The sequence below is a fragment of the Peromyscus eremicus genome, chromosome 20, assembly GCF_949786415.1.
Source record: "Peromyscus eremicus chromosome 20, PerEre_H2_v1, whole genome shotgun sequence".
In the NCBI taxonomy this organism is placed as follows: Eukaryota; Metazoa; Chordata; class Mammalia; order Rodentia; family Cricetidae; genus Peromyscus; species Peromyscus eremicus.
Genome location: NC_081436.1, coordinates 24,352,495 through 24,362,936, shown reverse-complemented (window position 1 = coordinate 24,362,936; position 10,442 = coordinate 24,352,495). Strand labels below are relative to the sequence as shown.

Sequence of the window (10,442 nt, the reverse complement as noted above, 5' to 3'; positions counted from 1 at the left end):
GCCACCTGCAGCCGGTCCCCTGCCCACCCCAGACCAGGCACACTGGCCTGGCTGCTCACACGGACCCTAGCAGTGTCTGCCTGCTACGCACTGAGAAAGGCTGGCATCTCAGGGCGTGAATACTGGGGGCAGCGGGGCTGAGGGAGCACGGTTTGGGGAGCACCCTAGCTCTGCCCCCACAGGCCTCAAAGGGAGACTCAGGGCTGAGCAGGCACAGGTGGGCCGAAGGTCATGGGCAGCAGATGGAATGAGCAAGCCCTGAAGCACAAAGAGGCACGGAGGTGCGCACCGTCTGCGGGTAGGAGAGCGGCCGGAGGCGGTCATAGTCCTCCTGGCCTGCGGTGTCCCACAGCCCCAGGTTCACAGGCTTACTGTCCACCATCACATTGGCCGAATAGTTGTCAAACCTGTGGGAAGAGGGAAGGACACGGTCAGCCTCGAACCCAGAGCCCAGCCAGGGCTTCCAGCACGGGCCAAGGTTGTTCTCCTCAGAGTGATACCGTTAGCCCAAAGTCACACAGCATTGTTCGTCTGGCTGCTTCCCCAACTGATGGGTACTACTAAGAACATCTTGCTTGCTTGTTTGTTTGTTTGTTTGTTTGTTTGTTTGTTTGTTTGTTTGAGACAGGGTTTCTCCGTGTAGTTTTGGTACCTTTCCTGGACCTCACTCTGTAGACCAGGCTGGCCTCGAACTCACAGAGATCCACCTGGCTCTGCCTCCCAAGTGCTGGGATTAAAGGCGTGCGCCACCACTGCCCGGCTACTAAGAACATCTTAAATACAAGCAAACAAAGAGGGACATGTGTCCTGGCCATTTTTCTGCCTCCTCTTGTCCTCAGGAGAGGTGACTGCTGAGTTGTGCCATATGCTCTCCGAGGTTGGTGAGAATGAACGTTCCCTTCCTCCTGTGCTGGACACCTAGATGATGACACAGTGTCTGTTGAGTGACTGACTGCTGGTCCCTCATTCTAGCTGGGTCCCTCTGAAGCAAACCCTGAGTGAAGGAGGCAGTGAGTGAGGGGTGCATTTGGGAGGTAACTCCAGGAAGCTGTCAGAGGGAAACAGGAAATGATAACAGCCAATCCAGGTGCTAGCGAGCTGCTGCCCTGCCAGGGCTGTCTGGGAAATGAAGGGACCATGTCCTGAGTCTCCTGGAAGGGCAGGAAGCTGCAGATGATCTACTATTTCACTCCTGTGATGAGTGGCTGTGCTAGGACCTCTTCTAGAGGTCAGACAGATGGACATCAGTTGGGAGCTTGTAGATGTGCCTGCCTGGACTGACTGGTGTGGGTCAGACACTGGACCAGGAACCCACTGAGCAAGTGTTGGGACAGGGAACCCTTGGAAGTCCTGGGAGGGTCCAACCCAGCACTCCCTGCTGAGTGGAGGGGTCTTCAGGAGGTAAAACCCCACTACTCACACCCCTAGAGGAAGGGAACAGGTTTGTAGGTTGGGGGGCCAGAACCAGGATCAGAGGAATGTCATGACCCACATGAGGCCACACAGCCAGTGAGTGACCAACCAAGGGGAGAGGCAGTGTCCAGTGGGCTCACTGCACTCTGCCACAGCTGTGCCTCTAGGGACACCCTCATTGCCTACCTCTGGGGACTAAGGATCACCTGACCTCCTGAGCTCAAACATGCACCCACTCCTTGTTTCAAGACCTGGTCCACTGAGACCTCAAGCTCCCAGCTTCCTCATCAGCTCTTCCCTCACATGGCAGGCTCACATGGCCTGTCTCTTGAACTTGCCTACGCTGACACCTGGGGAAATGTTCCTCCTTACTTCGGTTTACCCAAGTAGTCCCACCCATCCTAAAATATCACCTCCCAACTTCCCCAGGACTCTGTGTCACTCTCTGAAACAACCCCAGGGAGGCTTTTCTGCCTCAGCCAGGTCAGCCCCACTAACAACACTCCTTGAGGGGAGGGGAACCCAGCTTGTTCCTTTCTGCCCTGAGGCCAGTCCAGGATAGATGGCTGGCACATAGTGGGTCTGCTGTGTGCCTGTTCTGGGAACCACCCTGTGGGTCTTGGAAGAACCTTTTTGGGAGGCAAGGCTGGCCAAGGTAGGTAGGCAGGTGCCTGGGCTATTTGGGGCCCTGACAAGCTGGAGATATCATGACCTTCTTCTTCCCAAGATACCTTGCAGCAAAGGCATCTGTCTCTTGGGATCTCCTGGGCTCTCAGGGCATCTTGGAGGAGGTGAGGAATGGCCAGGACCTTTAAAAGCACACACACACACACACACCAGTGCCTCCTCTGGACCAGATAGAAGGGGCAGTCCTATGGGTATGAGGCCTTGAAATCTCATGTGACCCAGGAGACACGTGAAGAAACTGAGGCCCCAGGAAGTCAAGAGTCTTTACAAGGTCAATCAGCCTGTACGCATGGGAAGTGACTTCAGGCACTGCTCTTCCTATGACATCCACTGGGGGCAAGAAAATGAACACCTGGAGGGTTGGTTGAGTCCAGGAGAGCTGCCTATACTTAGAGGTTTAACCCCGACCTGGCTGTGTGGCTCAGGGACACTCCAATCCCTTCTCAGAACCTCACTCCCTTCCCCATTGCTGGGGTCATTAATGGGCTGCAGTGAGGTGGAAAATATTCTAATCCTCCCACCGGGAGACCCTGAGAGTCCCCACCCAGCCTCTCCCTAGAGGACAAGCTGCTGAGTTCAAGCACCAGCCAGAGACATAACACATGCTTTGACTGTATCACACTTCCCCTTCCCTAGAAGCCTTTCATATACATCACTGTGGTCACTGTGACCCCCTTTTTCTAGACATGAGAAGTAGGCTCATGGGCAGGGGTGGATTTACCCAAGATGTCCCCGCTGGTAGGTGGCAGGGCCAGGCGTCCGGACTTGTTACTCAGTTTGGAAATGCCCCCGTGGTGAGCATAGCTATGGGGCATGTTATGAGACGGTGAGGATGGCAGAGATAATTTCCACCTAACCTGGTGCTCTGTGGCCTAGCCTCTGGCTACAGGCCACACCCATAAAATGGAGTGGAAATGTGCAAGGGAATGCACACCTAGGGTCACCTGACCACTTCCCAAGAAGGATGGGTGGCACAGTTAAGGAACTAAGAGTCCATGAGTCCATGGTTGGTGTCTTGGGGACATGGAAGGACTGGCCAGGTAGGCAGGGTGACGATGGATTGAGTCTTGGAGGCCTGGTGTCAGAGCAGCTGAGGGAAGGCGGGATTGACCCTACTGAGTCACCAGAGCCAGGGTCACCAAGGAAAGCACAGATTCACCAACCAAGGTGTTCTGCCCACCATCAGCAGCAGCAATGTGATGTTATAGAAACTGGTACTCTGTTCTAGAATCAGGAGTGAGCTAGCTACACCAGGCCCCTGACCCCGCACAGTTCTGCCCTAGCCCTGAAGAGTTCTCGACAGGTAGGACACAAAATGGGAGGAAGAGAGGGAGGGGACAGGTTGCTGCAGACCAGGAACGCTGTCAGGAAGGGAAGCATGCTCCAGGTCTCCCTGTAGGAGAGCAGGGATTCGAGAGAGGCCAGGAGGAGATGAACAGATGAGGTGGAACTTGGGGGGGGGGGGGCAGTGCTGATACCTCGTCTATTGGGTTTTAAGCATAAAAGGGATCCACCTGAGGGACTCAGGCCAGGTTGTGGCTCTGCTTTTAAAAGCAGAATTAAAAAATTCTGCTTTTAAAAGTTCATCTAGGGAAAAAAAATTTTTTTTAAATGAAAAGGTTTGCCTAGGGACTGGTAAGCTCTGCACCACATAAAACCAGATGTGGTGGTGCACACCTGTAACCCAGAGGTGGAGGCAGGAGGATCAGGAGTTCAAGGTCATCATCATCCACATAATGAGTTTAGACTAGTCAGCCTAGACTACAAAATAAACAAACAAAAGGAACCCCCCAAAATTTACCAGGAACCTGGCTGTTGGGGAGACTGAGACAGGAGGATAGCTAGAAGCTAGAGGCCAGCCTGGGCTGTACAGTGAATTCTAGGTCAGTCAGGGCTATAGTATATACCCTACCACAAAAATGAAAAGAAAAAAAAAGTCCGAGCTTAGGTAGGCTTTCAATGGACAGAGTCAGGAGGTAGCCAGGATGGGAGCCCTTGTGGCCGTGCCTGAAGGCATGGGGCTGCTGTCATGTCTCTGTGCCATCGGCACCCCATACAGAACCATTCTCGGGCTGGTGCTGTCATCTGAGAATATGTGTGCCAACCTTGTTGGCTATTCGCTCATCTCTGGGAGTAACCCCAGCAGCAGTTGGTACAAGCTGCCATCTACACAGTGGTCCAGGGGGATCGACGGGGGCGGACCTGCGGGCCCTCGGCACTTGACCAGCTGGCCAGCAGTGAAGTCCTCCGAACACCAAAGCCTCAGGCCTTCATCTCCCACCTCCTCGCAGAGAAGCTGCTACACAAGGCACAGGGCCTGTCTCTTGTAGAAAGGGAAACTGAGGCTTGTGGGCTCGGAGGGAACGTGATCGCTTTGCAATCCTTGAGCAGCTGGGTCCTCCACCACAGCCAGGGCAAGTAAAGACAGGGTGGGGGTCTTGACTCGGGGACAAGCGCACTGTCAACACACCCTGGTGACAGTGGCCTTCACCAGATCCCCTTTGCTCCTGTTCCTGCTCAGGTCTATCCCCAGCCCTCTCTGACTTCCAAGCCTTAGAAGCCTGATGGCAAGAGTCAATTCCCACTCTGTGCAGAACTCATAACAGGATACAGCTGGGCAGAAAGCGGTGTCCAGCTGCCTACCCAGCCTCTCTGGCTGTCCTTTGCTGAGCTCCCCCAGCTAAGCCAGGTGTCAGAGACAGATGAACCCCTGTTCTAGAAAGGGAGCCCCATAGGCACATAGAGGACTTGGAATGGAGCCTCGGTTTGGTATTAGTGGGCTTGGTGGTTCCTCTGATGGCGGGAAGACTTTGGGCCCTAGGCACTGTCCCTCTGTATATCCTTTATGCTCCAGGCAGGGCTTCCATGAAGATAAAAATAAGGGCTTCTGAGAGGCTCCGAAGGCAGACAGGCTAAGTGGCCCTGTGGGACAAGCCCCTTAACCGCTATGAGCCATCAGGATATTGTAACACCCTCTTGCCTTGAGGACCCAATGTAATCACGAGTGTAACATCCTGTACCCGGCCACCAAACTAAAGGCCGTCCAACTAGATGTTAGAGTGACGGTTCCCCGGGCCTTGTCACTTCGAAGCACATATGTCATGTATAAGACCTTGTGGATATTACCCTGGGTCAACCACCCTGTAGAGAAGGTGGGGAGACCCAAGAAAAACACACGACTCCCTGCCCACCACAGGCTCATGAACTTGGGAGAGATCCGGCAAACCCCTCTGGGGAATGGCAGGCCTTTAGGCTGGATCAAAGGCTTCCAGGAGGGCCTGGAGGATAAACAAGAGGATGAGACAGGAAACCACCACAGACATGGGACGAGCAGGTGCAAAGGCCCTGTGGCAGATTCGTTTAAGGAGTGTTGGTCTAAAAAGCAACACAGTGGGTAACATCTCTCTAGGACGGGAGACTGAAGGGGACCCTGAAGAGGCTGAAATCTGTGCAAGGAGCTGGGGAGCTCCCCTGTGAGTGGTGGGGTGCCCTGGGTCCCTTGGTATCATGTGGCAGCTGGTGGCAACCTCCTGCACCAGAAAACAGGCCTCCCACAGATTGCGGCTGGCACCGCCCCCACCCCAGCAACTGGGTTCCCTGACTCTACTGCTGTCTAAGTTTCTGCAGTTCTCCTCCTCCCTCACCTCCATGCTCCATCGTCACCCCACTTTCTCCTCCTGGCTGGCTCGAAGGGCATCTTCCCTCCTGCCTTTTACAACTTCCCATCCCACAGCCCCCCTTCCTGCTGGAGCTTCTGCCTCCTTATCGTAAGCCGCTGCACTACCAGCTGGATCACAGGCCAGCTTCCCCAAGACGGAGCGTCTCTCTAGCTTTACTAGCCTGCTTGGCCTCAGGTGTCCAAAGGGGACCAGCCCCAAGAAGTGCCTGGAGCATGCGGTACTCACACAGTGGGGATGTATTCTCCGGGGAAGGCATTGGTGGTGTAGCTGATGAGTAGGCATGTCTTGCCCACGGCTCTGAAAGACAAGAGACAGAAAGCAGAAGGGACCAAGGTCATGGGCTGTGCCTGAGACAAGAGGAGACCCGAGCCCTCTACCCAGGCTCCCATCTCTGGGCCTCAGTCTCCCAATTCCAGACACTCCATGGCCATGTCCTCAACCCCCCTGAGGTACCCACAAACACCCTGACTTCGGTCCTGGCCATGGGTCTGGGCCATGTGTCCAGGGAGAATTGGGGACCTGTACATGCCCCAGTGTGCTGGGTGCAGGTGATAGACGCAGACAGCCATGGGGCAGAGGAGAGGACCCTGGAGGCCTGGACAAGGCTGTCACACATCTGGGCTCAGATCCCGGCTCCACCATCTACCATCTACAAAGCTTTGGCAAGTCACCTAAGCTCCTTGTATTTCACTTTCCCCATCTAGACAACAAGGACAAGTCCATCTTCTGAGTGAGTTAAGTGATACCCCTAAGACACTGAGCCCAGTGCCATGGGTGTCACAACAACCAATGTCTGTTAGGAAATGCCTTATAGAGTACAGAGCTTTTCAGCCAGAGGGGCCTGGGTTCAAATCCTCTGCACTCTAAGGCAGGTCACTTAACTTCTCTGAGCTTCCGTCTTCCCACGTATAAAATGAGCTCTGTGATGGTAGGTAGAGTTCGTGGGAAGAGAAATCAGACAGAGGGCCATGACCCAGTGACCGCACACAGTAAGCAACAGAGAAATGGGACCAGTAGAGATGACCACCATCTAGGCCATCTGTCTCCCTGCCAATCCAGGAGGCCACCAGGTCACTCAGCAGGAAGCTGAGAGGCCAGAGGGACAGCTCTGGGCCTTCCCCAGCTCTGTTCCGTTAGGTCACTTCCCACTGCCTTGCCTTCCTTCCCCTACACGGCTGCCCTCAGGCCCCAGGCTGCCACCAAGGTAACTTTGAATGAGTAGGACCACTGACTTCCGGCCACCCCCCCTCCTCCCCTCCCCCCCAGAGCAGACACAAAGCAGAAGTGAGCAAGGCAGCTGCGGGCAGATAACGGCTGTCAGCCACACACAGCGATAAAGTCAGCTGAGCAGGAGATGATAGCCTTTGCCCCCAGCGAGACCAGCAGAGCCCAAGAGTGGCCTTGGGACCCAGGTCAGGAACGGCCTCAAGGCCTCAGCCACTCCCCCTTTCGAACTGAAGCTGTGCATCTTGAACATGTCAGGGTGGACCTGGCAGGACCCCAAGATGTACCTGAGGACTGCCCCCGAATGTGCTGGAATATATGAGAAACTGACCCACTCACGGCACAAGGAGGAGACTGAGTCCCTGGGTCACGGTAGCCTGTGGTCCCAAGATCTGACGGTGTACGTGAACCCTCAGCTGGGGTGCAGCCAGTCTGCCCCCTGGAAGTCCCCACAATGCTATTTCACTTTCCTCCTTCCCTTACACTGGCCTCCGCGTTCCCCCTTGCTCCTCACTGACATCCCCTCACATCCTCCGCGCCACATGGAGTGGAGTCACACACTAGAGGCAGGACAGCCAGGAACCTGTCTCAAGCGACCCCAGCCCACCCCCTGGGGGCAGAGAGTTTGGCCCAGATGGCTAGATAAGAGTCAGAAAGAGTGGACATTCTCAGGAGTCCCCCAGCAGCAGCAAGTCGGTCAGGTCAGCCTGGAGAACAAAGGTCCAAAGGTCAAGTTGCTGGGTTTTTGGGTTTTTTTTTCCCACCTCACACCTGCACCCTGAATGGGAACCTGATTCCAGGGACCTCCAATGGAAGCCTTGCCCCAGCTCTCAGGGTACAGGCAAGGAGCAGCACCCCACCCACAGTCCCAAGCCCTCTACCCAGGTGGCTTCCGGGGTAGGGGTGGGCTGAGGACAGAAGAGCAGTCCAGGCCCACCCCAAATGCTCCTTGTGAGCCCTAGGAGAGGAAGTGACTATCCCAGGACCTTCTGGGAGCCCTGAACCTATGAGTATGCCAGGGAGGGTCTCGGCGACATCCTGGTAGGGGGTGGGAGACAGTTCAGCCCAGCACTTACCCATCACCCACCACCACACACTTGATGGCCTGCATCGCATCCGAGACCCAGCAGCCAGGGATGACACTTGGGGGCCAGGAGCGTTGCTGTGGACACCAGCGGTACGGAGTGGCTGGGAGGTGCCCCGCAGTGAGGAGCAACACCCCAGCTCAGGAGGCAGGAGAAAACGGAAGAGGAACTTACCCAAGCTGCTGCCCCACAGCCTTGAGGGGGTGGAGCATGCGGTCTGGAAGAGGACCTGGGGCCCCTCAGGTGCTAGGTTGGGCCCTGGCCACCCATGGGCACCTGACCCAGGCTCCAACAGGAACCCGGGCACCCTCTGGGCTTGGAGGTTCACTTTCTGACCTAGGGCAGGGCCAGAATGGATCTCTAAGAATCTGCATCCTCCCAGAAGTCAGTCGGCCTAAATCCTAAGTGTAAGCACTTAATGAGTACCTACTACATGTCAGACATTGTGTTGGGAGCTGGTGGAGGAGGAGGAGGAGGGAGAGGAGGAGGGGGGAGGAGGAGGGGGGGAGGAGGAGGAGGAGGAGGAGGAGGAGGAGGAGGAGGAGGAGGGCTCAGATGCAGCAAGCTCAAAGAAACTGGGCAAGCCATCTGTCAAAACCTACTCACAACATGGAGGTTCACACCTGCACTCCAAAGAAGCTGAGACAGCAGGATTGCTGTGAGGCTGAGTCTGGGATACAGAGTGAGTTCCAAGCCAGTCAGATCTATATAGCGAGATCCTAGCTGGAAAACTATCCCAAATCAAAATCCCTACCTACAAACTGATGTAGGCGTCTTACCATTTTGATTATATCAGCCGATTGCTAGGGATACTGAGACACTTGCCATGTGTTTAACATTTGTGTTTGAGGTTTTTTTGGGGCATTTGTGTTTGGGGTGTTTGTTGAGCATTTGTGTTTGCAGGTTTTTTTTTTTCCTGGGCATTTGTGTTTGTAATTGTTCATTGGACTTCTGAGTTTCCTATTGCATAAGTTGCCTATTTATGTCTTTGTCAATTTCTCTGCTGGGATTTTTTTCCCCTCTCTTATATTTATTTGGAGAAGTTCGGTGTTTGATTTTCAAGTGTGGATTGCTATAAGCTTTGCCTCGCTCATTCCCAGTCTTGGGATTATTTTGTATAAGCTATGATATTTATAAATGTTTATTTATACGTGGTCAATTTTGAATTTTCTTCCCTAATGACTTATACTCTGTGAGTCTTTCTTCAGCATGCCCACCCAATTTCACAAAGATATTCTATGAAGTGTGTAAGGCTTCTGTCACAGATGGTGGCCTTTACACGTGGAGTGGAATTTAGATAACACAAGGACTGCTTGTAGTTTTTGTGGGGTGTTGATCTCTCTAGTGCTTTCTAAGTTTCTTTTTCTATCCCTGTGAGAAAAATACTCTGACCAAAGCGGCTTCAGGGAGAAAGGGTTTATTCCAGTTCAAGGTTATAATCCATCGTGGAGGGGAAGCCAAAGCTGCAGGAGCTTGAAGCACCTGGTCACCCACAGTCAGGAAACAGTGAACACATACTGCCACTCAGGTCCTTTTCTCCATTAACACAGTCTAGGATTCCAGCCCACAGGATGGTGCCACCCACAGTGGGCTGATCTTCTCACCTCAATCAACATCATCATGATAAACTCCCGTAAACCCGTTCAGAGGCCCTTCTCCCGGCTGATTCTAGAGTCTGTCACGTTGGACATTAACATTGGCCATCACAAAGTGCCATCTATTAAACAAATTCCACCTATCTTTTCTCAGTGAGTGGCCATCAAGCCATCTCCTGTGCCAAGACTGTTACCTGCAAGCTAAAAACCCTGGCCTCTCCATCTGCTGGTCCACATGCCTACCCGGGAGCAGCACAAGCCTGTCTCAGTCACCCCAGCTCCAAGCCTTTACATGCAATGGGGAACCCGCCTCTTCTAAAACTCCCTCAGGATTGTTCTCGTTGTTGATGAACCTCTGCTCTCCCATCTACGTTATGGGACAAGCGTAAGCCGATGGCATCAGAATCCTGGGCAATGGCGCATTAGCTACAGCCGCGAGTGGGGACCTGACATCTTTGTAACATCCGATCTGCCTGCCTATCAGTATCCTCTCTCTCTCCTTTATATCCTTCAATAAAATGTTGCCATTTCCTCCCAGAAAGGTCATGCACATTTTTCAAAGGATTTATTTCTTGATTCCTTATTACTGTCAGCACTATTGTAGCTAATAATTCTCAAACTGAATTTCCTATCTGCTCCCTGTGTGTAAGGGAAATGTCAGCCTTTGCATATTGGATCTATGCATGTGGGAAACGCAGGGGAAAGTCTCATGACAGCTTTTTAAACTTTTTTAAAAAAACAATTATTTGTGTGTGTGC

The 10,442-nt window shown here is 53.5% G+C and overlaps 1 protein-coding gene across 1 annotated transcript in view; it reads right to left on the bottom strand.

Annotated features, from left to right (window-relative positions):
- Window positions 1-8,225, bottom strand: part of Rac2 (Rac family small GTPase 2) — a 13,879-nt gene extending 5,654 nt beyond the window's left edge. Inside the window, exons 1-3 of the mRNA XM_059247418.1 lie at window positions 8,081-8,225; window positions 6,006-6,077; window positions 290-407 (exon numbers count right to left, since the gene is read on the bottom strand). Of these exons, the coding sequence (XP_059103401.1) occupies window positions 290-407; window positions 6,006-6,077; window positions 8,081-8,115 (225 nt within the window). The 5' untranslated portion in view covers window positions 8,116-8,225. The remainder of the gene's footprint in view (window positions 1-289; window positions 408-6,005; window positions 6,078-8,080) is intronic.
- Between the last annotated feature and the right edge of the window lie 2,217 nt (window positions 8,226-10,442).